Consider the following 27,423-nt stretch of genomic DNA (forward strand, 5'->3'; position numbering starts at 1 on the left):
CTGTTAAGAACGATTAACAGGAAACATATTAGACTGTTAAGAACGTTTAACAGGAAACATATTAGACTTAAGAACGTTAAGACCGTTTAACAGGAAACATATTAGACTGTTAAGAACGAGTAACAGGAAACATATTAGACTGTTAAGAACGAGTAACAGGAAACATATTAGACAGTTAAGAACATTTAACAGGAAACATATTCGTAGCCAAAACCTGTTAGAATAAAACAGACAACAAGTTTATGGCCTTCTCTCCTCCAGGTCCAGCTGGGTTTTGCTCGTCTGCAGGCGAAGGTCCGAGCCCGCCAGCTGCAGCACCACTACCAGCAGAAGAGGGTCGCTGCGGTCCGACTCCAGGCACAGACACGGGGGTACCTGGCCAGGAAGGAGTGGCAGAGGAAGAGGCGAGCAGTGATCCTCTTGCAGACGAACACCAGGGGAATGCTGGCTAGGAAACAAGTGAAGAAGATGAAGAGAGACGTAAGATAAGCTCTCGTACACCTTCACCTTTTTTTTCAAGATGAAATGTTCACTGTACGTGTAGTATATGTGTGTATTTCTTGATAATAAATGGAGTCAATCTGTTAGATATATGTTCTATGCTCTTTGTGGGGGTCTAGGCAGGATTACTGTTAAACACTTTGCGACAACTGTTGTTGTAAAGGGGCTTTATAAATACATTGGATGGTTTGATTGCTTAATAGCTTGGTTGATTGTTTGACCTGACTGTTTGACTTATTTCTGATCAGCATCGTGAGGAGAGACTTGACTGATTTGATTTCAATCAATCAATAATTAAATCTCACTAACCGACTCGTTAAATCAGTTTTTTGACTGTGTTCCTGAACTCCTGTTTGTTCCTAGACGTTCCTGTCAGCTAAGGAGCGTCGCGAGGAAGAGTTGGCAGCCCTGGAGAGGCAAAGACGTTTACACCAGGTTCTCCAGCAGAAGAAAGAGAAGGAGGCCAGCACCCAATCAGAATCCATCACAGCACAGGAAATGGTGGACGACATCTTCGGGTTCCTGCCCAATATGGTGGGAGGGCAGGAGGGACAAGCCCCAGCTGGATTCAAGGTTAAGGACCTCTCTAATCGATGTAGTAAGATGTATTGTGGTAAAATACTGGTATTGCAGCATCCGCGAAGAGTTGATGAGTTCCCAACCTATACCGATTTAGAAAACCAGAGGTGCTACTTTCAAGTGTTGCATTGTTATCACGGTCCTTTTTGTCCCTGAGTGCACCCTCTAGATTGTTTTACTCTGTGGTCCCATCCCCCTTTTGATGATGCTTCCAACCCTTGTAACACCATGCTACTGTCCCAGAGCCTTGTTAAACCACATTCTGTTTTTAGTCAAGGTTTTCACGAGACCTCAAAGTCACAATATCCATTATCTCTGTCTTCTTCTTCTCCTTCTTCAGGACCTGGAGAAGCAGGGAGAGCGGACCAGACCAGAGGAGGTGGATCTGGACGACCTGCCCATGGTAGAGGACATCCCCGAGGAGGACTACGACGACCTGGATGAGTATTCCTTCTCCAAGTTTGCCTCCATGTACTTCCAGGGCGCCGCCACGCCAACACACGTCCGCCAGAGGCTCAGACAGCCACTACTCTACCACGAAGACGAAGGAGATGTTGTGGTAAATCCCATTTAAAAAATATATATAAATATATATTTATGAGAGAGTTCAGCAACAACAACAACAAAAAAAACATCCAATTCGCCTTGTCGAAAGTGACCGGGAACATTGAAAAAACTGTCGGTGCCATCACGGTGTCCGTCATTGTTGTGAAATCAAAAGGTTTTCTGAACTCATAGTCTTTTATGATCTTCACACATTCGGAGGCTTTCCTAAAACACAGCTTTCAATGTTTCTTAAAAGAACCATTGTTTAATAACAGTAAATACCGTACGTTTCACTTTAACTCCTTCTTTATTTGACTACGATCCTCTGTTTGATGAACATTTAATAGAAAACATTTAAATAGAAAAATTGTTCACAGAAAAAAAGAAGAAAAAAAACTAAATCCATGGTTGTGTTTTCTCTCTCTCTGTCTGCAGGCCTCCATGACAGTCTGGTGGATCATCCTGAGGTTCATGGGGGATCTGCCGGAACCCAAGCTGGTGCAGGGCCAGGGGGCCAGGGGCCTGAGGGGGTCAAACATGGTTAACAACTCCCTGGATCCGGACCTGGCCTTGAGACAGGACAGGAGGCTGAGCCACATGGTGGGCCTGGATCAGGTAAGTACCACTGGGGTTAGTCAGCAGGGCAAGAAACACAGCAGAATTATGGACGGCATTTTCTTTTCATTCTTCTGCTGTTTTTTTTCTCGACAGTTTCTGTGAATGTTGTCCTTTTGACCATGTTAATGAATTAACGTATTTTATAGAGGGTTCTGAGGAACCAGAAAAACCGTAAAGTCTCCACAGTACCAGAGGAACCTGCTCCTAAAGGGAGGAAGGGTTCCACCTTTACAGACCTGCTGTCCCGGAACCGTAAGGCGTCTGCCAAGCCTGAAGAGGTGATTTTCAGAGCTTTATTCTCTAGGTCACCACACCAACATTAACACACACCAACATTAACATTAACATTAACACACACACACACACAGACACACACACACACACACACACACACACACACACACAAACACAGTCTAAACGTCAATTTTTTGGCTTGCTGATTGGCTGAAAGCTAAGGACACTAAGCTTAATCTGTGTCCGGGAAACCACCCCAATAAAGCCTGAACGTTTACTTCCCTTTGTGGTCCTCAGGTGATACTGAACCGGAAGGGCTCCTCGGCTGTAGATGCGACGCCCCGAGCCAGGAAGGGCTCTACGTTCACCAACATGCTGAGTGGGGGCAGGAAGACCTCTTCCATCCCCGAGGAGGTCCCAGCCTCTCCCTCTAGGGGCATGAGGAAACCCTCTATCATCCAGGAGGAGGTGCGACTGAGAACTGGGTCTGAAATGGCACCCTATTCCCTATATAGTGCACTATTGGGCCCTTGTCAAAAAAGTTGTGCACTATATAGGGAATAGGGTGCCATTTAGGACTAAAACTGAGCACTGAGCCCAGGGTCCAAAGATCAAGAGGCCCAGTAAAACCACAACAGTGTCCACAATATCTAGACTAAACATTAAAATGGGGCGACAACCGGGTAGCCTCGAGGTGGGAGAGGCGGCCTGCAACCATAGAGTGATCTTTATGATGTGTATGGTTGATGTGTCCCCCCCAGTCAGAGGAAGGAGAAGAGGTTTCCAAGCCGCCCACTGTGCAAACCATCAGTGAGGAAGACGAGATACTGGTAGGAGAGGGACCCACCCTCGACCGGCCAATGACTGCTCTGGAAAAGCTGCACAGCATCGTGGGTTACGCCATCGTCAGAAGAGACCTCAGGTGTGTGACTCAGCTGTGGCTCCGGCTGCACTCTTTTCCTCTCCCTCTCCCTCTCTCTATCCTCTCCCCCTCTCTTGCCTCTCCCCCTCTCTATCCTCTCCCCCTCTCTTGCCTCTCCCTCTCTCTATCCTCTCCCCCTCTCTTGCCTCTCTCTATCCTCTCCCTCTCTCTATCCTCTTCCCCTCTCTTGCCTCTCCCTCTCTCTATCCTCTCCCCCTCTCTTGCCTCTCCCTCTCTCTATCCTCTCCCCCTCTCTTGCCTCTCTCTATCCTCTCCCTCTCTCTTTCCTCTCCCTCTCTCTTTATTCTCCCTCTCACTTGCCTCTCTCTATCCTCTCCCTCTCTCTTGCCTTTCCCTCTCTCTATCCTCTCCCTCTCACTATCCTCTCCCTCTCTCTTTTCTCCCTCTCACTTGCCTCTCCCTCTCACTTGCCTCTCCCTCTCTCTTTCCTCTCCTTCTCTCTTTATTCTCCCCCTCTCTTGCCTCTCCCTCTCTCTAACATCTACCTCTCTCTATCCTCTCCCTCTCTCTTTCCTCTCCCTCTCTCTTTCCTCTCCCTCTCTCTATCCTCTCCCCCTCTCTTGCCTCTCCCTCTCTCTATCCTCTCCCCCTCTCTTGCCTCTCTCTCTCTCTATCCTCTCCCCCTCTCTTGCCTCTCCCTCTCTCTTTCCTCTCCTTCTCTCTTTATTCTCCCTCTCACTTGCCTCTCCCACTCACTTGCCTCTCCTTCTCTCTATCCTCTCCCTCTCTCTTGCCTCCCTCTCTCTTGCCTCTCCCTCTCTTGCCTCTCCCTCTCTAACCTCTCCCTCTCTCTTTCCTCTTCCTCTCTCTACCCTCTCCATCTCTCCATCCTCTCCCTCTCTCTTGCCTCTCCCTCTCTTGCCTCTCCCTCTCTCTTTCCTCTTCCTCTCTCTACCCTCTCCATCTCTCTTTCCTCTCCCTCTCTCTTGCCTCTCCCTCTCTTGCCTCTCCATCTCTCTTTCATCTCCCTCTCTCTAACCTCTCCCTCTCTCTTTCCTCTCCCTCTCTATTTCCTCTCCCTCTCTCTTTCCTCTCCCTCTCTCTATCCTCTCCCTCTCTCTAACCCCTCCCTCTCTCTTGCCTCTCCCTCTCTTGCCTCTCCCTGTCTCTAACATCTCCCTCTCACTTGCCTCTCCCTCTCACTTGCCTCTCCCTCTCTCTATCCTCTCCTTCTCTCTATCCTCTCCCTCTCTCTTGCCTCCCTCTCTCTTGCCTCTCTCTCTCTTTCATCTCCCTCTCTCTATCCTCTCCCTCTCTCTATCCTCTCCCTCTCTCTTGCCTCTCCCTCTCTCTTTCCTCTCCCTCTCTCTTTACTCTCTCTCCCTCTCTCTTTCCTCTCCCTCTCTCTTTGCCCTCTCTTTCATCTCCCTCTCTCTTTCCTCTCCCTCTTTCTTGCCTCTCCCTCTCTTTCCTCTCCCTCTCTCTTTGCCCTCTCTTTCATCTCCCTCTCTCTTTCCTCTCCCTCTCTCTTGCCTCTCCCTCTCTTTCCTCTCCCTCTCTCTTTGCCCTCTCTTTCATCTCCCTCTCTCTTTGCCCTCCCTCTGTTCATCTGTTTTCTCCACGTAGAGATGAGATCTATTGTCAGATCTGTAAGCAGCTGCAGGAGAACGGTAACCGCAGCAGTTTCTACCGAGGTTGGATCCTTCTGTCCATCTGTCTGGGGATTTTCCCCCCCACTGAACGCTTCATCAAGGTAGGTCCTCCCTCCTGTCCTTGCAGATAAAAGGCGTACATAGTGCACATAAAAATAACTTTTACGGTTCAGTTCCGTAAAATAAAATACCAGTTAAATGGGTTTCCATCGCATTTTCAGAATCCACTGATGGATTTGTCACAAGAAACATGTTGTTATATAGCGACTCTTGTCTTGGCACTGCGTTCTAGCCAACACCTCGCAGATATCCAGTGCGGGTCGGCTAGCCTACATGGTTAGATTATTATGGACAGAAAAGTGAGATTGGTTACATTAGTCAAATGGCAGCCCAGCATCGATCATCGTGTCACCAGAATAAGACCCCGGATATTAATTGGAGAGGATCGTCAAGCTCGTCACCGTGCACTTTCACCACCCTGAGAAGTTGATCATAACTTATTTTATCTGTAGCTCTAATAAACTGCTTGGTTTCCCTGAGTTGTAGTGGGAGGACCACACACCATATCATCGCGTAAGTTTACTTCGATGTGATGGTTATTATATCAATATTTCTGCATAAAAGCCATTTCCTCCTCCACTTCTCGCATTACTAATTTTACCGACACAAAAGTATCTCACCTTGTCTAGCGCGTTTTGTTTTGTTGATGTTTGGTTGGAAAGTTTACAGACAAATTTGCTGTTTCCATCAGGCACGTTGTGACATTTGTTTTTATCCCGTTTGTAATTTACTCGCTTAAAAAGGTTGGGTGGAAACCAGGTTAGTGAATGATTTACGTAAAGTCTGAGTTGCCCATGCATTATCACAACTCTGAATGGACCCATGCATTATCACAACTCTGAATGGACCCATGCATTATCACAACTCTGAATGGCCCCATGCATTATCACAACTCTGAATGGGCCCATGCATTATCACAACTCTGAATGGACCCATGCATTATCACAACTCTGAATGGCCCCATGCATTATCACAACTCTGAATGGACCCATGCATTATCACAACTCTGAATGGCCCCATGCATTATCACAACTCTGAATGGACCCATGCATTATCACAACTCTGAATGGCCCCATGCATTATCACAACTCTGAATGGACCCATGTTTATCACAACTCTGAATGAACCCATGCATTATCACAACTCTGAATGGACCCATGCATTATCACAACTCTGAATGGACCCATGCATTATCACAACTCTGAATGGACCCATGCATTATCACAACTCTGAATGGACCCATGCATTATCACAACTCAGAATGGACTCATGTTTTTCACAACTCTGAATGGACCCATGATCTAGTCTAGATCAATAAGGTCCTACATTGACTGATCACTCACTCTCTCTCCCTTCCTCCAGTTCCTTCAGAGCTTCATCCGCTTCGGCCCGATGGGCTACGCCCCCTACTGTGCCAAGAGACTGAGACGCACCGTAGCCAATGGGGTTAGAGGAGAGCCCCCGAGCTGGCTGGAACTAGAGGTGAGAGGGAACTAGGGATATTTTTTATATTTTTATTTATTTAAATCTTGACGTTTAAAACAGCCATTGATTTTCGCATTCATAAATTGAAATGATAACCTGCTTATTACTGCTGTCCCTCAACCCAATCAGCAACAATGGTATTTAATGCCGTTTTAGGGTTCTCTGGGACCTGTTAGTGGTAGTTTGGGGCCTGTTAGTGGTAGTTTGGGGCCTGTTAGTGGTAGTTTGGGGCCTGTTAGTGGTAGTTTGGGACCTGTTAGTGGTAGTTTGGGGCCTGTTAGTGGTAGTTTGGGGCCTGGGGCCTGTTAGTGGTAGTTTGGGGCCTGTTAGTGGTAGTTTGGGGCCTGTTAGTGGTAGTTTGGGGCCTGTTAGTGGTAGTTTGGGACCTGTTAGTGGTAGTTTGGGGCCTGTTAGTGGTAGTTTGGGGCCTGTTAGTGGTCGTTTGGGACCTGTTAGTGGTAGTTTGGGGCCTGTTAGTGGTAGTTTGGGGCCTGTTAGTGGTAGTTTGGTGATCGGGACCTGTTAGTGGTAGTTTGGGACCTGTTAGTGGTAGTTTGGGGCCTGTTAGTGGTAGTTTGGGGCCTGTTATTGGTAGTTTGGGACCTGTTAGTGGTAGTTTGGGGCCTGTTAGTGGTAGTTTGGTGATCGGGACCTGTTAGTGGTAGTTTGGGGCCTGTTAGTGGTAGTTTGGGGCCTGTTAGTGGTAGTTTGGGGCCTGTTAGTGGTAGTTTGGTGATCGGGACCTGTTAGTGGTAGTTTGGGACCTGTTAGTGGTAGTTTGGGGCCTGTTAGTGGTAGTTTGGGGCCTGTTATTGGTAGTTTGGGACCTGTTAGTGGTAGTTTGGGGCCTGTTAGTGGTAGTTTGGTGATCGGGACCTGTTAGTGGTAGTTTGGGGCCTGTTAGTGGTAGTTTGGGGCCTGTTAGTGGTAGTTTGGGGGCCTGTTAGTGGTAGTTTGGTGATCGGGACCTGTTAGTGGTAGTTTGGGGCCTGTTAGTGGTAGTTTGGTGATCGGGACCTGTTAGTGGTAGTTTGGGGCCTGTTAGTGGTAGTTTGGTGATCGGGACCTGTTAGTGGTAGTTTGGGGCCTGTTAGTGGTAGTTTGGGACCTGTTAGTGGTAGTTTGGGGCCTGTTAGTGGTAGTTTGGTGATCGGGACCTGTTAGTGGTAGTTTGGGGCCTGTTAGTGGTAGTTTGGTGATCGGGACCTGTTAGTGGTAGTTTGGGACCTGTTAGTGGTAGTTTGGGACCTGTTAGTGGTAGTTTGGGGCCTGTTAGTGGTAGTTTGGGGCCTGTTAGTGGTAGTTTGGGGCCTGTTAGTGGTAGTTTGGGGCCTGTTAGTGGTAGTTTGGTGATAACTTCACTGTGATTTGAATTTTGTGGTAGAATAAATACATAAACAAAAAAAGGGTTTCAGTTCGGGGTTCTTTTCTTAAAACCAGTTGCTCCTATCTGAGACGCAGATGTCTCAACTATAGGCACCTGGAAATGCAAATGCGCTACGCTAAATGCTAAATGTACTCGTTAAAACTCAAACGTTCATTAAAACACACATACAGGGTATTAACTTAAAGCTACACTCGTTGTGAATCTAGCCAACAAGTCAGATTTTTTAAATGCTTTTCGGCGAAAGCATGAGAAGCTATTATCTGATAGCATGCAACACCCCAAAATGCCTGAAGGCGACGTAAACAAAAGAATTAGCGTAGCCGGCGCTACACAAATAGCAGAAATAAAATATAAAACATTCATTACCTTTGACGAGCTTCTTTCTTGGCACTCCTATATGCCCCATAAACATCACTATTGGGTCTTTTTTTTCCGATTAAATCGGTCCATATATACCCAAAATAGCTATCTATGGAAACTGGGTAATTCAGAAAAAAACATTGTTTCAAAACACTGCGTCATTTTTTAAAATTAAAAAAGTCGACGATAAACTTTCACAAAACACTTCGAAATACTTTTGTAATCCAACTTTAGGTATTAGTAAACGTTTATAATCTATCAAAATGGTCACGGGGCGATGTGTATTCAATAGCTCCACGTTTTGAAATCATGGTCGGAAATCTCTCCTCCAAAACATCCTGTCGGAGACCGGAAGAAATGGAATCCCTTTCCTTTTTTTTACCAAGAAATAACTCTCAGGACAAAGACGACAATGGCGACATCGTGTGGATGCTGTAGGAATTGCATCCTTGGTCCTATTTAATTTGGTGTCCTTTAAACAATACATGCAAGTGGCGCATGGATATTATTTTCAGCTTTCAGTGACCAGTTTTTCTTGTGCTTTTCGATGAAACTTACGCTCTGTTATAGTCACAGCCGTGATTTAACCAGCTTTAGAAACTTCAGAGTGTTTTCTGTCCACACATACTAATCATATGCATATACTATATTCCTGGCATGAGTAGCAGGACGCTGAAATGTTGCACGATTTTTAACAGAATGTTCGAAAAAGGAAGGGGTAGATTTAAGAGGTAACGATCCCAATTTTGTTTAAACGTTTTGTAGTTCTTCTGTAGTTTTTCTCTTCTCCAACCTTTGACCTCTGACCTGTGTTTGTGGTGACTGACAGGCGACCAAGTCTAAGAAGCCCATTGCGGTGTCTGTGACCCTGATGGACAGTCGTACCATCAGCCTGCCTGTAGACTCCTCCTCCACCTCCAAGGAGATCTGCCAGTTACTCTCTGAGAAGGTCTCCCTCAAAGACACCTTCGGCTTCTCTCTCTACGTGGCTATCTATGAAAAGGTAAGCAGTACTGTGCTGTTTTACTCTGACCTCTACTTCCAGAAAGGTTTTACTCTGACCTCTACTTCCAGAAAGGTTTTACTCTGACCTCTACTTCCAGAAAGGTTTTACTCTGACCTCTACTTCCAGAAAGATTTTACTCTGACCTCTACTTCCAGAAAGGTTTTACTCTGACCTCTACTTCCAGAAAGGTATTACTCTGACCTCTACTTCCAGAAAGGTTTTACTCTGACCTCTACTTCCAGAAAGGTTTTACTCTGACCTCTACTTCCAGAAAGGTTTTACTCTGACCTCTACTTCCAGAAAGGTTTTACTCTGACCTCTACTTCCAGAAAGATTTTACTCTGACCTCTACTTCCAGAAAGGTTTTACTCTGACCTCTACTTCCAGAAAGGTTTTACTCTGACCTCTACTTCCAGAAAGGTTTTACTCTGACCTCTACTTCCAGAAAGGTTTTACTCTGACCTCTACTTCCAGAAAGGTTTTACTCTGACCTCTACTTCCAGAAAGGTTTTACTCTGACCTCTACTTCCAGAAAGGTTTTACTCTGACCTCTACTTCCAGAAAGGTTTTACTCTGACCTCTACTTCCAGAAAGGTTTTACTCTGACCTCTACTTCCAGAAAGGTATTACTCTGACCTCTACTTCCAGAAAGGTATTTGAGACACCCTGAATTCGACCCTCAGGCCCCTCCTGTACATCCGAAGGTGTAAGCGATATGGCACGGGCTTCACCTTTGCCTTCTGATAGGTCGGATTACATTTTGGCCCGTATTGCTGACCTCTTCCGATCTAAAGGAGCGTCTAGAGACGAGAGACTGGGAGTCGATTTGGAATTGAGAAACTGTCTGGTTGACCAATGTGACAGGGTTCTTAGTGTTGGTATGTGTTTAGTGTAATGTCAATGAGGTGTCTGTTGATCCCACCCCCCTCCAGGTGTGGTCGCTGGGCAGCGGGCGGGAGCACGTGATGGACGCCATCTCCCAGTGCGAACAGGAAGTGAAACGGAAGGGTGGGCAGGAGCAGCACGCCCCCTGGCGACTCTACTACAGAAAGGAGATCTTCACCCCGTGGCATGACTGTAAAGAGGACTCCGTCAGCACAGACCTCATCTACAGACAGATCATCAGGGGACTACGCTTCGGAGAGTACAAGTGTGACAAGGTGACGTAATGCTCTGGGGTTACGTTTTCCCCCTAGGTACAGATCTAGGAACAGCTTTCCTTCCCCCAATCCTGACTCTCACAATTAGTGGGGAAAATTCAGAACTGACCCAAGATTAGCATCACGAGGGCAACCTTACCCTACACAGTCAAGTCTTGAAGTCAAGTGATCTATGTCACTGGTTCATATAGTGTAGATGGTAGATTTGCAGTGGTCTGATACTCCTTCCATTTCAATATTATCGCTTGCACAGTGCTCCTTGGGATGTTTAAAGCTTGGGAAATCTTTTTGTATCCAAATCCGGCTTTAAACTTCTTCACAACAGTATCTCGGACCTGCCTGGTGTGTTCCTTGTTCTTCATGATGCTCTCTGCGCTTTTAACGGACCTCTGAGACTATCACAGTGCAGGTGCATTTATACGGAGACTTGATTACACACAGGTGGATTGTATTTATCATCATTAGTCATTTAGGTCAACATTGGATCATTCAGAGATCCTCACTGAACTTCTGGAGAGAGTTTGCTGCACTGAAAGTAAAGGGGCTGAATAATTTTGCACGCCCAATTTTTCAGTTTTTGATTTGTTAAAAAAGTTTGAAATATCCAATAAATGTCGTTCCACTTCATGATTGTGTCCCACTTGTTGTTGATTCTTCACAAAAAAATACAGTTTTATATCTTTATGTTTGAAGCCTGAAATGTGGCAAAAGGTCGCAAAGTTCAAGGGGGCCGAATACTTTCGCAAGGCACTGTACCTAGTCATGTAATGGTGTTATTAAATTAAACCAGACAACTCCATAGTAGAATAGTTGATATATTTACCTAGTCATGTAATAGTGTTATTAAATTAAACCAGACAGCTGATCTGAGATCAACTCAAGTTTCAGTCATGGGATTTGTTTCGACTTCCACCCCATTTCAGTCTTTGTTACCGGTTTAAGTAAAAAACACGTTTTCAAATTCTAACAGAAATCGGCAAAAGTAGTTTAAAAAAAAACAAAACTTAAACTTGAACTTAATGTCCTTTCTCTTCTAATCTCCATTCTCTCCAGGATGACGATATAGTCCAGCTGTCAGCTAAACACTTCTACGTTCAGCACGGCTCCGACTGTAGTCTTGACAACGCTAAGACCGTGGTTCAGGACTGCATTAACGCTTCTCTTCTGGAGGCCAAGACTCAGGACAAATGGCTTCAGATGGTCAGCACTGCCCATGCTCAGGTCAGTCGACTCAATCATTTGAGTTTACGTGAACAATTTAGGAAAATACACATGTAAGGACAAAAACACGAGTCAGATCACTCATTAATGGGGGTTGTGGTCAATTCCATTTTCAATCCAGTCAGTTCAGCAGGTAAATTTGAATTCCAGGTTAAATGTTCCTCGTGAAAGAGTGTGAATTGAAATAGAATGATACGGACCCTGGACATGACTTATTAACAGGCCATTTTTCTTTAAGGTCCTTGCTGGTGATAGAGAGCAGTTGTATGAATTCATATGATTGGCTCCTTCTCCACTGTGCGACAAGACAGTGTTCTATCCAACCGTGTAGCGTCTTCTGATGTTCCTCTGCTCGGTCTGTCATACACCAGGGTCCATATATCAACTCCAGGCAGAAAGCGGCGGGTGTGAAGGCCGAGGTGGTGGACTACGCTCGACAGAAGTGGCCTTTGTTCTTCTCCAGGTTCTTCGAGGCCGCCAAGTTATCAGGTATAAAAAAATGTAAAAAAATTAAAAACATGGTTCTCTCATATAATGTGATCTCAGGCTACATCCTAATTCTCCATCCTTCTCCCCCCTGCCCCAAAAAATATGTTTTTGCCTTCACATACTTCTTATTACAGATTTAACCCTTGGCATGAGGGAGTTTGACATATTTAGTTTGTGTCCAAAATGGCAGCCTATGTAATGTAGTGGCCGCTTTAAGAATGAAAATACACGTCTTCAAAATGGAAGGCAGTTGGAAGGAGGCAAGTTATCAGGTATAAAAAAATGTTTTTTTTTTTTTTTAAACATGGTTCTCTCATATAAAGTGATCTCAGGCTACATCCTAATTCTCCATCCTTCTCCCCCCCCCCCAAAAAATATGTTTTTGCCTTCACATACTTCTTATTACAGATTTAACCCTTGGCATGAGGGAGTTTGACATATTTAGTTTGTGTCCAAAATGGCAGCCTATTCCCTATGTAGTCGCGGATGATCCATTATATTTGACCAGATAATGTAGTGGCCGTTTTAACAATGAAAATGCACGTCTTCAAAATGGAAGGCAGTTGGAAGGAGGCAAGATCAGGTGGGACTATTCTAGCCAATGAGAGTGGCAGATACGTGTTTGAACAACAGGCACAGCGGTTTTCACTAGTTACCGCAGACACAAAGTCAAAATTGTCTATATTGAAAAATAAATGTGTAAATCAACTCTAGGGGGTAAAAACAAAGGTAGGGGGCGTGGATCAGAAAACCCCAAATTGTGTCTGGTATGGGCATTTCTTATAAAGATCGGGGGTAAAATATCCCTGGACTCTCCATAGGTTAATAAATGTGTAACTAAATCAAGCCAATCAGGGGAGATTGGATTATTTGTGCCTGAAAGGCATGGGCTGGAACCCACACCAACATGATAGGACTATATGTATATATGGGCTGGAACCCACACCAACATGGTAGGACTATATGTATATATGGGCTGGAACCCACACCAACATGGTAGGACTATATATATATATCTATATATACAGTGCCTTGCGAAAGTATTCGGCCCCCTTGAACTTTGCGACCTTTTGCCACATTTCAGGCTTCAAACATAAAGATATAAAACTGTATTTTTTTGTGAAGAATCAACAACAAGTGGGACACAATCATGAAGTGGAACGACATTTATTGGATATTTCAAACTTTTTTTAACAAATCAAAAACTGAAAAATTGGGCGTGCAAAATTATTCAGCCCCTTTACTTTCAGTGCAGCAAACTCTCTCCAGAAGTTCAGTGAGGATCTCTGAATGATCCAATGTTGACCTAAATGACTAATGAGGATAAATACAATCCACCTGTGTGTAATCTCTAGTAAAGCCTCTGTTAAAAAGAGCAGTGGACTATATAGGGAACAGGATGGGATTTGGGAAGCAGACGTTCTGTTTATTCCTCTGGTTTAACCCATTATTACATATTCCCAGGTCCTGCACTTCCTAAAAACAAGTTCATTGTGGCGATCAATTGGACAGGCATCACCTTCCTGGACGAGAAGGAGAGGAGACTGCTGCAGCTCTCCTACCCAGAGGTCACTGGGGTCAACACCATGAGGTACAGCTCAGTAAGCTATAGGTTTAAAGGTCACAGTTAAGGTGCGCAGTGGTTGGGAGCAGGGTTGTGAGTCCCAAACGACACCCTATTCCCTATATAGTGCACTACTATAGGGCCCATAAGGTTCTGATCAAACGTAGTGCGCTACGTAGGGAATAGGGTGCCGCTTGGGACGTCCCCCCAGGAAGCTAAGTCAAAGGCTGCACAGTGGTTGGACAGTTTTTTTGTGTCATGGGAACATTTGCCTCAACCTAATGAATGTTCTAGGAACTTTCACAGGTTCGATTTTGGTTTGCTGGGAAAACATTACTGGTACATTGTCCTATTACGTTACCTGGAAACCTAATGTGAACGTCTGGGGAATGTTTTGTGGTGGTTGTTACAGACGTTGTGCACATCTTAGTGAATGTAAGAAGAACATTCCAAGGATACACACTGCTCAAAAAAATAACGGGAACACTTAAACAACACAATGTAACTCCAAGTCAATCACACTTCGGTGAAATCAAAATGTCCACTTAGGAAGCAACACTGATTCTAACATTCAGATCTGTTATTTTAGTGTTCCCTTTATTTTTTTTGAGCAGTGTATATATTTATTTGTATAAAAATAGATTTTGTTATCAAAAACATTATCTGTATGTTTTGTGGATGTTATCATGCTAATGTCAGATAAAACCCTAACTACAGAATCTCAGCTAACGTTCTGGGAATGTTCCTGGTTAGCTGGGTAGTGAATATGACCCTGGATTATGTGTTGGATACGTTATAGATAGACGTTACGAGGTAACTAGTATGTTTCAGTAGTGATTCTCCTCCCTCCCCTCAGGGAGGGCAAGACGTTTGGCCAGTCTGTGAGTCTCCTGACTCTGAAGGGAGACTTCTCTCTGAATGCGGCGATGGCTGGGAACATAGCAGAGCTGGTGCATATGTTCCTGGGAGGACTGAGGGAACGCTCTCAGTATGCTGTGGCTCTGCAGGAAGTCAACCAAGGTAAGACAAACACCAACCAAGGATTTAGAAACATTTATATTTTTAGCTAAATTTAATCAAGTTTTAGATACGTTGGTTTCAACATACGAAAATTTCGTCTTTAAGTTTAACATACTTTGTTTTGTTTAGTACAGTAGTATGTCAGCTATATTCATTTCTGGTTTCTCTCCAATTCAATATAATTCAATTTAAGGGGCTTTATTGGCATGGGAAACATGTGTTAACATTGCCAAAGCAAGTGAGGTAGATAATATACAAAAGTGAAATAAACAGTAAAAACTAACAGTAAACATTACACATACAGAAGTTTCAAAACAATAAAGACATTACAAATGTCATATTATACATATATATACAGTGTTGTAACGATGTACAAATGGTTAAAGAACACAAGATAAAATAAATAAGCATAAATATGGGTTGTATTTACAATGGTGTTTGTTCTTCACTGGTTGCCCTTTTCTCGTGGCAACAGGTCACAAATCTTGCTGCTGTGATGGCACACTGTGGAATTTCACCCAATAGATATGGGAGTTTATCAAAATTGGATTTGTTTTCGAATTCTTTGTGGATCTGTGTAATCTGAGGGAAATTTGTCTCTCTAATATGGTCATACATTGGGCAGGAGGTTAGGAAGTGCAGCTCAGTTTCCACCTCATTTTGTGGGCAGTGAGCACATAGCCTGTCTTCTCTTGAGAGCCATGTCTGTCTACGGCGGCCTTTCTCAATAGAAAGGCTATGCTCACTGAGTCTGTACATAGTCAAAGCTTTCCTTAAGTTTGGGCCACTGTGTACTCTCTGTTTAGGGCCAAATAACATTCTAGTTTTCTCTGTTTTTTTGTTAATTCTTTCCAATGTGTCAAGTAATTATCTGTTTGTTTTCTCATGATTTGGTTGGGTCTAATTGTGTTGCTGTCATGGGGCTCTGTGGGGTGTGTTTGTGTTTGTGAACAGAGCCCCAGGACCAGCTTGCTTAGGGGACTCTTCTCCAGGTTCATCTCTCTGTAGGTGATGGCTTTGTTATGGAAGGTTTGGGAATCGCTTCCTTTTAGGTGGTTGTAGAATTTAAATGTTATTTTCTGGATTTTGATAATTAGTGGGTATCTGACTAATTCTGCTCTGCATGCATTATTTGGTGTTTTACGGTGTACATGGAGGACATTTTTGCAGAATTCTGCATGCAGGGTCTCAATTGGGCGGCAGGGTAGCTTAGTGGTTAGAGAGTTGGACTAGTAACCGGAAGGTTGCAAGTTCAAATCCCCGAGCTGACAAGGTACAAAATCTGTCGTTCTGCCCCTGAACAGGCAGTTAACCCACTGTTCCTAGGCCGTCATTGAAAATAAGAATTTGTTCTTAACTGACTTGCCTAGTTAAATAAAGGTAAAAAATAAAAAAAAATGTGGTGTTTTTCCATTTTTGTGGTTTCTCTCTCTCTCTCTCTCTCTCTCTCTCTCTCTCTCTGTCTCTCTCTCTCTCTCTCTCTCTCTCTCTCTGTCTCTCTCTCTCTCTCTCTCTCTCTCTCTCTCTCTCTCTCTGTCTCTCTCTCTCTCTCTGTCTCTCTCTCTCTCTCTCTGTCTCTCTCTCTCTGTCTCTCTCTCTCTTCTTTCCCTCAGTCTCTCTCTCTCTCTCTCTCTCTTCTTTCCCCCTCTCCCTCTCTCTCCCTCTCTCTCTGTCTCTCTCTCTCTCTCTCTCTTCTTTCCCCCTCTCCCTCTCTCTCCCTCTCTCTCTGTCTCTCTCTCTCTCTCTTCTTTCCCTCAGTCTCTCTCTCTCTCTCTTCTTTCCCTCAGTCTCTCTCTCTCTCTCTCTCTCTCTCTCTCTCTCTCTCTCTCTCTTTTCTTTCTCTTTCTCTCTCTCTCTCTCTCGCTCTCTCTCTCTCTCTCTATCCCTCTCTTCTTTCTCTCTCTCTCTCTCTCTCTCTCTCTCTCTCTCTCTCTATCCCTCTCTTCTTTCCCTTAGTCTCTCTCTCTCTCTCTCTCTCTCTCTCTCTCTCTCTCTCTCTCTCTCTCAGTTGTTTTATTGGCATGACACAAAAATGTACATATTGCCAAAGCTTTGGACATTTAAAACTGTAACAACAATAACCAAGGGTCAAAATAACCATACAGTGAACAATAACAATAAGCATACAGTAGAGGACATGTGCAGGTTGATTGGTCATGATAAGACCTCATCTTATGGTCGTCAACAATGTAGTGCGCTGCCAACCCACAGCTCTCTGCGTCCTCCCCCAACAGGACAGGTAGCCTATCGTCATCAGAGAGGTCTTTGAAACCTCGAAAAAGTGTTTCTAATTTGGAGAAATGAAACTCTCTCTCTCTCTCTCTCTCTCTCCCTCTCTCTCATATAGACGACCCTACGTTCCTGAGCTTTAAGAAAGGAGAGCTGATAGTTCTCATTAAAGACGACGAGCTGACTGTCGGCCGCGGCTGGATCAAGGGCAAGAACGAACGCACCGGCAAGACGGGGGCAGTACCCATCGACGCTATCCTGGTCCTGCCCACTCTCACCAAACCCACCAATGAAGTCATGGTATGACCGCGTGTTCTTGTTTTACTATCTAAGGTGAAATATGGGCTGAAGAAATCAACCCTTCACTTTACTCTTACTGCTACTGATGATGCTATTTTGAAGAAGGTTTTATTCATTGTGATTCGTGGTTGTTTTACCTTCCTTATTTCAATACACTGATCATTATCAGTCGGGTTAAATTACTAAAATGTCAACATGAAATGTTTCCAGAGTCTTCTTAACCTGTCACCTGACCAGAGGAAGAGCATCATGGCAGCCAATCAGAAGGAGACAGGCACCGTGGAGCGAGTGGCCCCCGTGTCCCTCAAAGAGTTCTCCTATGAGTACTTCAGGTAACAGTTCTCCTATGAGTACTTCAGGTAACAGTTCTCCTATGAGTACTACAGGTAACAGTTCTCCTATGAGTACTTCAGGTAACAGTTCTTCTATGAGTACTTCAGGTAACAGTTCTCCTATGAGTACTTCAGGTAACAGTTCTCCTGTGAGTACTTCAGGTAACAGTTCTCCTGTGAGTACTTCAGGTAACAGTTCTCCTGTGAGCACCTCAGGTAACAGTTCTCCTATGAGTACTTCAGGTAACAGTTCTCCTGTGAGTACTTCAGGTAACAGTTCTCCTGTGAGTACTTCAGGTAACAGTTGTCCTGTGAGTACTTCAGATAACAGTTCTCCTGTGAGTACTTCAGGTAACAGTTCTCCTGTGAGTACTTCAGGTAACAGTTGTCCTATGAGTACTTCAGATAACAGTTCTCCTATAATAGAGAAACTTCTAATATAATATTAACAGAAAAAGTGATAATAGTATAGCCAATAATATTTCGATATATATGGTATATAACTAACACATGTAATATATAATAATATATTATATATATACAGTAATATATATGGGACAACATCCTGATTTTAACAACTCCTTAATGTTCTGTGCTTCTGTCTGTCTCTCCAGGCAGCCCATCAAGGATGTGAACCGTCAGGTGATCTCTAAGAACGTGGCCCCTGAGAGGCTGTGGGTCAAGTCCAGGGAGCCAATCAAACAGCCCCTTCTTAAGAAGCTGGCGGGGAACTCTGAGCTCAGCCACCGGGCCTGCCTGGCCTTCACCGATATCCTTTAATAATTGATTTCCCCACCTTCTCACTGACAGATGACTTCAACATTATCTTCAAGAGCGTCTTTGGAATCGTCTCAACATTGCATTTTTTAGTAATTTAGCAAGTAGTCTTATCTAGAGTGACATATTCTGGTCTTCAGTGATGTCCTTACTGAGAAAAGAAAACGCTGTCGCTACCTCTCTTTCTATTCAGACCAAAGTGCATGGACAGTGGTGCAGACTGAAGACGAAAATATATATGATATGCGGAGACCCAGATACACTTATTGTAGTCTAAATGTGTTCAATGTCGTTTATGGTAGGATGGCAAATTACATGCAAGTTTCTTCAAATACAGTTTTCAGAGATGTTGCTCCTACCAGTCCTTGACCTGTGTTTACCTATCCTGAAGTACATGGGAGACTACCCCACAAAGCAGATACAGAGTCCTCTAGAGTTGACAGACCAGATCTTTGGGCCAGCCACCAAGGACGAGGCCCTGAGAGACGAGATCTACTGTCAGATCATGAAACAGATGACCAGCAACAACAACAGGTAGGCTGTTAGGGCCTGTACAACAACAGGAAGGCTGTTAGGGCCTGTTTCCCAGACGACCAACAACAACAGGTAGACCGTTAGGGCCTGTACAACAACAGGTAGGCTGTTAGGGCCTGTACAACAACAGGTAGACTGTTAGGGCCTGTACAACAACAGGTAGGCTGTTAGGGCCTGTACAACAACAGCTAGACTGTTAGGGCCTGTACAACAACAGGTAGGCTGTTAGGGCCTGTACAACAACAGGTAGACTGTTAGGGCCTGTACAACAACAGGTAGGCTGTTAGGGCCTGTACAACAACAGGTAGACTGTTAGGGCCTTACAACAACAGGTAGACTGTTAGGGCCTTACAACAACAGGTAGGCTGTTGGGGCCTGTACAACAACAGGTAGACTGTTAGGGCCTGTACAACAACAGGTAGGCTGTTAGGGCCTGTACAACAACAGCTAGACTGTTAGGGCCTGTACAACAACAGGTAGGCTGTTAGGGCCTGTACAACAACAGGTAGACTGTTAGGGCCTTACAACAACAGGTAGGCTGTTAGGGCCTGTACAACAACAGGTAGACTGTTAGGGCCTTACAACAACAGGTAGACTGTTAGGGCCTTACAACAACAGGTAGACTGTTAGGGCCTTACAACAACAGGTAGGCTGTTGGGGCCTGTACAACAACAGGTAGACTGTTAGGGCCTGTACAACAACAGGTAGGCTGTTAGGGCCTGTACAACAACAGGTAGACTGTTAGGGCCTGTACAACAACAGGTAGACTGTTAGGGCCTTACAACAACAGGTAGACTGTTAGGGCCTTACAACAACAGGTAGGCTGTTAGGGCCTGTACAACAACAGCTAGACTGTTAGGGCCTGTACAACAACAGGTAGGCTGTTAGGGCCTGTACAACAACAGGTAGACTGTTAGGGCCTTACAACAACAGGTAGGCTGTTAGGGCCTGTACAACAACAGGTAGACTGTTAGGGCCTTACAACAACAGGTAGACTGTTAGGGCCTTACAACAACAGGTAGGCTGTTAGGGCCTGTACAACAACAGGTAGACTGTTAGGGCCTGTACAACAACAGGTAGACTGTTAGGGCCTTACAACAACAGGTAGGCTGTTAGGGCCTGTACAACAACAGGTAGGCTGTTAGGGCCTTACAACAACAGGTAGACTGTTAGGGCCTTACAACAACAGGTAGACTGTTAGGGCCTTACAACAACAGGTAGACTGTTAGGGCCTTACAACAACAGGTAGGCTGTTAGGGCCTGTACAACAACAGGTAGACTGTTAGGGCCTGTACAACAACAGGTAGACTGTTAGGGCCTTACAACAACAGGTAGACTGTTAGGGCCTTACAACAACAGGTAGACTGTTAGGGCCTTACAACAACAGGTAGACTGTTAGGGCCTGTACAACAACAGGTAGACTGTTAGGGCCTGTACAACAACAGGTAGACTGTTAGGGCCTTACAACAACAGGTAGGCTGTTAGGGCCTGTACAACAACAGGTAGGCTGTTAGGGCCTTACAACAACAGGTAGACTGTTAGGGCCTTACAACAACAGGTAGACTGTTAGGGCCTTACAACAACAGGTAGACTGTTAGGGCCTTACAACAACAGGTAGGCTGTTAGAGCCTGTACAACAACAGGTAGGCTGTTAGGGCCTGTACAACAACAGGTAGGCTGTTAGGGCCTTACAACAACAGGTAGACTGTTAGGGCCTTACAACAACAGGTAGGCTGTTAGGGCCTGTACAACAACAGGTAGGCTGTTAGGGCCTGTACAACAACAGGTAGACTGTTAGGGCCTGTACAACAACAGGTAGACTGTTAGGGCCTTACAACAACAGGTAGACTGTTAGGGCCTTACAACAACAGGTAGACTGTTAGGGCCTTACAACAACAGGTAGACTGTTAGGGCCTGTACAACAACAGGTAGGCTGTTAGGGCCTTACAACAACAGGTAGGCTGTTAGGGCCTGTACAACAACAGGTAGACTGTTAGGGCCTTACAACAACAGGTAGACTGTTAGGGCCTTACAACAACAGGTAGACTGTTAGGGCCTTACAACAACAGGTAGGCTGTTAGGGCCTTACAACAACAGGTAGGCTGTTAGGGCCTGTACAACAACAGGTAGACTGTTAGGGCCTTACAACAACAGGTAGACTGTTAGGGCCTTACAACAACAGGTAGGCTGTTAGGGCCTGTACAACAACAGGTAGACTGTTAGGGCCTTACAACAACAGGTAGGCTGTTAGGGCCTTACAACAACAGGTAGGCTGTTAGGGCCTGTACAACAACAGGTAGACTGTTAGGGCCTTACAACAACAGGTAGACTGTTAGGGCCTTACAACAACAGGTAGGCTGTTAGGGCCTGTACAACAACAGGTAGACTGTTAGGGCCTTACAACAACAGGTAGACTGTTAGGGCCTTACAACAACAGGTAGACTGTTAGGGCCTTACAACAACAGGTAGACTGTTAGGGCCTTACAACAACAGGTAGGCTGTTAGGGCCTGTACAACAACAGGTAGGCTGTTAGGGCCTGTACAACAACAGGTAGGCTGTTAGGGCCTGTACAACAACAGGTAGGCTGTTAGGGCCTGTACAACAACAGGTAGACTGTTAGGGCCTTACAACAACAGGTAGGCTGTTAGGGCCTGTACAACAACAGGTAGACTGTTAGGGCCTTACAACAACAGGTAGGCTGTTAGGGCCTGTACAACAACAGGTAGGCTGTTGACAACAGAGGAGAGGACAACAGAAGACAACAGATGAGAGGACAACAGAAGACAACAGATGAGAGGACAACAGAGGACAACAGAGGAGAGGACAACAGAGGAGAGGACAACAGAGGAAAACAGAGGAGAGGACAACAGAGGAGAGGACAACAGAAGACAACAGAGGAGAGGACAACAGAGGAAAACAGAGGAGAGGACAACAGAAGACAACAGATGAGAGGACAACAGAGGACAACAGCGGAGAGGACAACAGCGGAGAGGACAACAGAGGAGAGGACAACAGAGGAGAGGACAACAGAGGACAACAGAGGAGAGGACAACAGAGGAGAGGACAACAGAAGACAACAGAGGAGAGGACAACAGAAGACAACAGAGGAGAGGACAACAGAAGAGAGGACAACAGAGGAGAGGACAACAGAAGACAACAGAGGAGAGGACAACAGAAGACAACAGAAGAGAGGACATCAGAAGACAACACAACAGAGGAGAGGACATCAGAGGAGAGGAAAACAGAAGACAACGGAAGAGAGGATGAGAGGACAACAGAGGACAACAGAGGAGAGGACAACAGAGGAGAGGACAACAGCGGAGAGGACAACAGAGGAGAGGACAACAGAGGAGAGGACAACAGAGGAGAGGACAACAGAAGACAACAGAGGAGAGGACAACAGAGGAGAGGACAACAGAAGACAACAGAGGAGAGGACAACAGAAGACAACAGAGGAGAGGACAACAGAAGAGAGGACAACAGAGGAGAGGACAACAGAGGAGAGGACAACAGAAGACAACAGAGGAGAGGACAACAGAAGACAACAGAAGAGAGGACATCAGAAGACAACACAACAGAGGAGAGGACATCAGAGGAGAGGAAAACAGAAGACAACGGAAGAGAGGATGAGAGGACAACAGAGGACAACAGAGGAGAGGACAACAGAGGAGAGGACAACAGCGGAGAGGACAACAGAGGAGAGGACAACAGAGGACAACAGAGGAGAGGACAACAGAGGACAACAGATGAGAGGACAACAGAGGAGAGGACAACAGAAGACAACAGAGGAGAGGACAACAGAAGACAACAGAGGAGAGGACAACAGAAGACAACAGAGGAGAGGACAACAGAGGACAACAGAGGAAAGGACAACAGAAGAGAGGACAACAGAGGAGAGGACAACAGAAGACAACAGAGGAGAGGACAACAGAAGACAACAGAAGAGAGGACATCAGAAGACAACACAACAGAGGAGAGGACATCAGAGGAGAGGAAAACAGAAACAGAAGACAACGGAAGAGAGGACAGGAGAGGACAACAGAAGACAACGGAAGAGAGGACAACAGAAGACAACGGAAGAGAGGACAACAGAAGACAACAGAGGAGAGGACAACAGAAGACAACAGAGGAGAGGACAACAGAAGACAACAGAGGAGAGGACAACAGAAGAGAGGACAACAGAGGAGAGGACAACAGAAGACAACAGAGGAGAGGACAACAGAAGACAACAGAGGAGAGGACAACAGAAGACAACAGAAGAGAGGACATCAGAAGACAACACAACAGAGGAGAGGACATCAGAGGAGAGGAAAACAGAAGACAACGGAAGAGAGGATGAGAGGACAACAGAGGAGAGGACAACAGCGGAGAGGACAACAGAGGAGAGGACAACAGAGGAGAGGACAACAGCGGAGAGGACAACAGAGGAGAGGACAACAGAGGACAACAGAGGAGAGGACAACAGAGGACAACAGAGGAGAGGACAACAGAGGAGAGGACAACAGAAGACAACAGAGGAGAGGACAACAGAGGAGAGGACAACAGAAGACAACAGAGGAGAGGACAACAGAAGACAACAGAGGAGAGGACAACAGAGGAGAGGACAACAGAGGAGAGGACAACAGAGGAGAGGACAACAGAAGACAACAGAGGAGAGGACAACAGAAGACAACAGGAGAGGACATCAGAAGACAACACAACAGAGGAGAGGACATCAGAGGAGAGGAAAACAGAAGACAACGGAAGAGAGGATGAGAGGACAACAGAGGAGAGGACAACAGAGGAGAGGACAACAGAGGAGAGGACAACAGAGGACAACAGAGGAGTGGACAATAGAGGACAACAGATGAGAGGACAACAGAGGAGAGGACAACAGAAGACAACAGAGGAGAGGACAACAGAAGACAACAGAGGAGAGGACAACAGAAGACAACAGAGGAGAGGACAACAGAGGACAACAGAGGAAAGGACAACAGAAGAGAGGACAACAGAGGAGAGGACAACAGAAGACAACAGAGGAGAGGACAACAGAAGACAACAGAAGAGAGGACATCAGAAGACAACACAACAGAGGAGAGGACATCAGAGGAGAGGAAAACAGAAACAGAAGACAACGGAAGAGAGGACAGGAGAGGACAACAGAAGAAAACAGAGGAGAGGACAACAGAAGACAACGGAAGAGAGGACAACAGAAGACAACAGAGGAGAGGACAACAGAAGAGAGGACATCAGAGGAGAGGACAACAGAAGACAATGGAAAAGAGGACATCAGAGGAGAGGACAACGGAAGAGAGGACAACAGAAGACAACGGAGGAGAGGACATCAGAGGAGATGACAACAGAAGACAATAGAAGAGAGGACATCAGAGGAGAGGACAACAGAAGACAACAGAAGAGAGGACAACGGAGGAGAGGACAACAGAAGACAACACAACAGAGAATAGGTCAACAAAGGAAAAGACTACAGAGGAAAGGACGTTGTTTTTAGCAAAATATGTGGGGCTCAAAACAGGTGGGGCCACACCTGCCCTGAATGCCGGGTCGTCACTGCTCCTACACGTAGATGGGAGGTTAAACAACACAGCTACTGTGGCTGTGCTGTGGTCTCTGATGATGATAATGATGGTGTTGTTGTTGTTGTTGTTGTTGTTGTTAGGTTCAGTTTGGAGCAGGGCTGGCAGCTACTGTGGCTGTGCTGTGGTCTCTTCCCTCCGAGCCAGTCGCTGCTCAAACACACCCAGCGCTTCCTGGAGTCCCGACGGCGTGAACCCCTGGCCCCTGACTGTCTACAGCGCCTACAGGGATCACTGAGGTACATGAGCACATCAAATACTGAATGTCTTCACTTACTGTACCTATTAGAGGAGGTCTATTAGACTGTATCTCCTCAGCCCCATTAGAGGAGGTCTATTAGACTGTATCTCCTCAGCCCCATTAGATGAGGTCTATTAGACTGTATCTCCTCAGCCCCATTAGAGGTGGTCTATTAGACTGTATCTCCTCAGCCCCATTAGAGGTGGTCTATTAGACTGTATCTCCTCAGCCCCATTAGAGGAGGTCTATTAGACTGTATCTCCTCAGCCCCATTAGAGGTGGTCTATTAGACTGTATCTCCTCAGCCCCATTAGAGGAGGTCTATTAGACTGTATCTCCTCAGCCCCATTAGAGGAGGTCTATTAGACTGTATCTCCTCAGCCCCATTAGAGGAGGTCTATTAGACTGTATCTCCTCAGCCCCATTAGAGGAGGTCTATTAGACTGTATCTCCTCAGCCCCATTAGAGGTGGTCTATTAGACTGTATCTCCTCAGCCCCATTAGAGGTGGTCTATTAGACTGTATCTCCTCAGCCCCATTAGAGGAGGTCTATTAGACTGTATCTCCTCAGCCCCATTAGAGGAGGTATATTAGACTGTATCTCCTCAGCCCCATTAGAGGTGGTCTATTAGACTGTATCTCCTCAGCCCCATTAGAGGTGGTCTATTAGACTGTATCTCCTCAGCCCCATTAGAGGAGGTCTATTAGACTGTATCTCCTCAGCCCCATTAGAGGAGGTCTATTAGACTGTATCTCCTCAGCCCCATTAGAGGTGGTCTATTAGACTGTATCTCCTCAGCCCCATTAGAGGAGGTCTATTAGACTGTATCTCCTCAGCCCCATTAGAGGAGGTCTATTAGACTGTATCTCCTCAGCCCCATTAGAGGTGGTCTATTAGACTGTATCTCCTCAGCCCCATTAGAGGTGGTCTATTAGACTGTATCTCCTCAGCCCCATTAGAGGAGGTCTATTAGACTGTATCTCCTCAGCCCCATTAGAGGTGGTCTATTAGACTGTATCTCCTCAGCCCCATTAGAGGAGGTCTATTAGACTGTATCGCCTCAGCCCCATTAGAGGAGGTCTATTAGACTGTATCTCCTCAGCCCCATTAGAGGAGGTCTATTAGACTGTTTTCCTGGGACATAAGCTTAGGAAAATATGCAACTATACATAAATATCGGTACATTTCATTGCCCTTATGCCTAAAACAAATGCAATATAGACAGAAACAAATAATGAAATTCATGTTTACTTTCTCCTATTAAAAACACTCTCACGTATCTGTCTAGGTTGGAACTGGTGCTGTTAAAATACAATAAATCCTTTTCATTCTGAACTGGAATAAACGGATTGATCACATCACACAGATGAATAACAGAACAGACACACAGGCGTTTTGATAGTGCAACTGTAAGAAACAGTACAGATGAACAATGATCAGGCCTACTGTCCATCTTACTGTAGAAAGAAAGTCTAGGTTGGAAGTTTTGCTGTTTAAAAAACAAATCCAAAACAATTTTTATATATTTTTTAAATATCTGAACGAGAATAAACTGATTGGTCACATCACACACACACACACACACACACACACACACACACACACACACACACACACAGACACAGACACACACACGCACACGCACACGCACACGTACACGTAGCCCAGGACATAAACACACACACAGATGTAGCCCAAGACATACATACACACACATATAGAGAGAGAGAGTCCTAATGAGAGGTCTATTCTGTCCATGTCTATTCTGGGCTCAGTTTTGGACACTGCAGCCCAGAGGTGATGCTCAGCATGGAGTCCGTTTCTGTACTTGTTGTGTTAACGTATGCCAGAGTTGAGAACCCTGACTCACACAGGAATGTGGTACCAAACTGGACCAGAACATCTACTGCTTTCTCAGTCAGGCAGGAGACCACTTCCTGTTGTAGATGGAACAACCCAGAACTGTGTGAGGGGGTTCTCAGTCAGACAGGAAACCACTTCCTGTTGTAGATGAACAACCAAGAACTGTGTGAGGGGATTCTCAGTCAGACAAGAGACCACTTCCTGTTGTAGATGGAACAACCCAGAACTGTGTGAGGGGGTTCACCTCAAAAAGTATCTTGCTTTCATCAGTTTATTCCAGTTCAGAATAACAATTACTATTCTATTTTAACAGCAACAGTTCCAACCTAGACTCATTTTCAACAATAATTTCTACAGTAAAATGTACAGTAGGCCTGATCATATTTCATATTCATATGTACTGTTACTAGGGTTGCACTATCAGTAGCTTGCTTTGGCGAATGTTAGATATTAACTGTGTACAAGGCCATGGGATTGTTTGAAAGAGAAACTCACATCTACTACTGTGAGAGATAGCACTCCCTTATTACTGCTTATGCTTACCTGTTATAAAATGACAACAATGCCTTGCTAGTTGACTGACTTTTCCACTGTTGAAGCCCTGTTCTGAAAGACCTCCCTGGGTTGACCGCCATGCTGTGGATGTTTTGGTCAGGACGTGTCGTTTTATAAAATGTGTTCGTAATGAGAGACTCATTGCTAAGCACAAAACACATTGTGGGCGCTCCTCGTTATAAGTGTGTATGAAAGAGAGGGAAACTCATCGCTGTATTTGCGTTTCATGACAACTGAGCTCAGACAGAACAA

The 27,423-nt window shown here is 45.3% G+C and overlaps 1 protein-coding gene across 5 annotated transcripts in view; it reads left to right on the forward strand.

Moving 5' to 3' along the window:
* LOC110523043 (unconventional myosin-VIIb) overlaps window positions 1-27,423 on the forward strand; it is a 68,979-nt gene that overhangs the window by 26,524 nt on the left and 15,032 nt on the right. For all 5 annotated transcript variants that reach the window (XM_036978946.2, XM_036978948.2, XM_036978947.2 and 2 more), the window contains 20 exons: window positions 262-480; window positions 865-1,074; window positions 1,421-1,639; window positions 2,062-2,241; window positions 2,391-2,522; window positions 2,776-2,946; window positions 3,240-3,400; window positions 4,988-5,114; window positions 6,436-6,555; window positions 9,135-9,308; window positions 10,244-10,471; window positions 11,525-11,692; window positions 12,064-12,181; window positions 13,646-13,772; window positions 14,602-14,765; window positions 17,113-17,294; window positions 17,505-17,626; window positions 18,241-18,395; window positions 18,784-18,937; window positions 24,595-24,750. In XM_036978946.2, the coding sequence (XP_036834841.2) occupies window positions 262-480; window positions 865-1,074; window positions 1,421-1,639; window positions 2,062-2,241; window positions 2,391-2,522; window positions 2,776-2,946; window positions 3,240-3,400; window positions 4,988-5,114; window positions 6,436-6,555; window positions 9,135-9,308; window positions 10,244-10,471; window positions 11,525-11,692; window positions 12,064-12,181; window positions 13,646-13,772; window positions 14,602-14,765; window positions 17,113-17,294; window positions 17,505-17,626; window positions 18,241-18,395; window positions 18,784-18,937; window positions 24,595-24,750 (3,287 nt within the window). The remainder of the gene's footprint in view (window positions 1-261; window positions 481-864; window positions 1,075-1,420; window positions 1,640-2,061; window positions 2,242-2,390; window positions 2,523-2,775; window positions 2,947-3,239; window positions 3,401-4,987; window positions 5,115-6,435; window positions 6,556-9,134; window positions 9,309-10,243; window positions 10,472-11,524; window positions 11,693-12,063; window positions 12,182-13,645; window positions 13,773-14,601; window positions 14,766-17,112; window positions 17,295-17,504; window positions 17,627-18,240; window positions 18,396-18,783; window positions 18,938-24,594; window positions 24,751-27,423) is intronic.

Source organism: Oncorhynchus mykiss, chromosome 5 (assembly GCF_057628025.1).
Source record: "Oncorhynchus mykiss isolate SJ-2025 chromosome 5, ASM5762802v1, whole genome shotgun sequence".
In the NCBI taxonomy this organism is placed as follows: domain Eukaryota; kingdom Metazoa; phylum Chordata; class Actinopteri; order Salmoniformes; family Salmonidae; genus Oncorhynchus; species Oncorhynchus mykiss.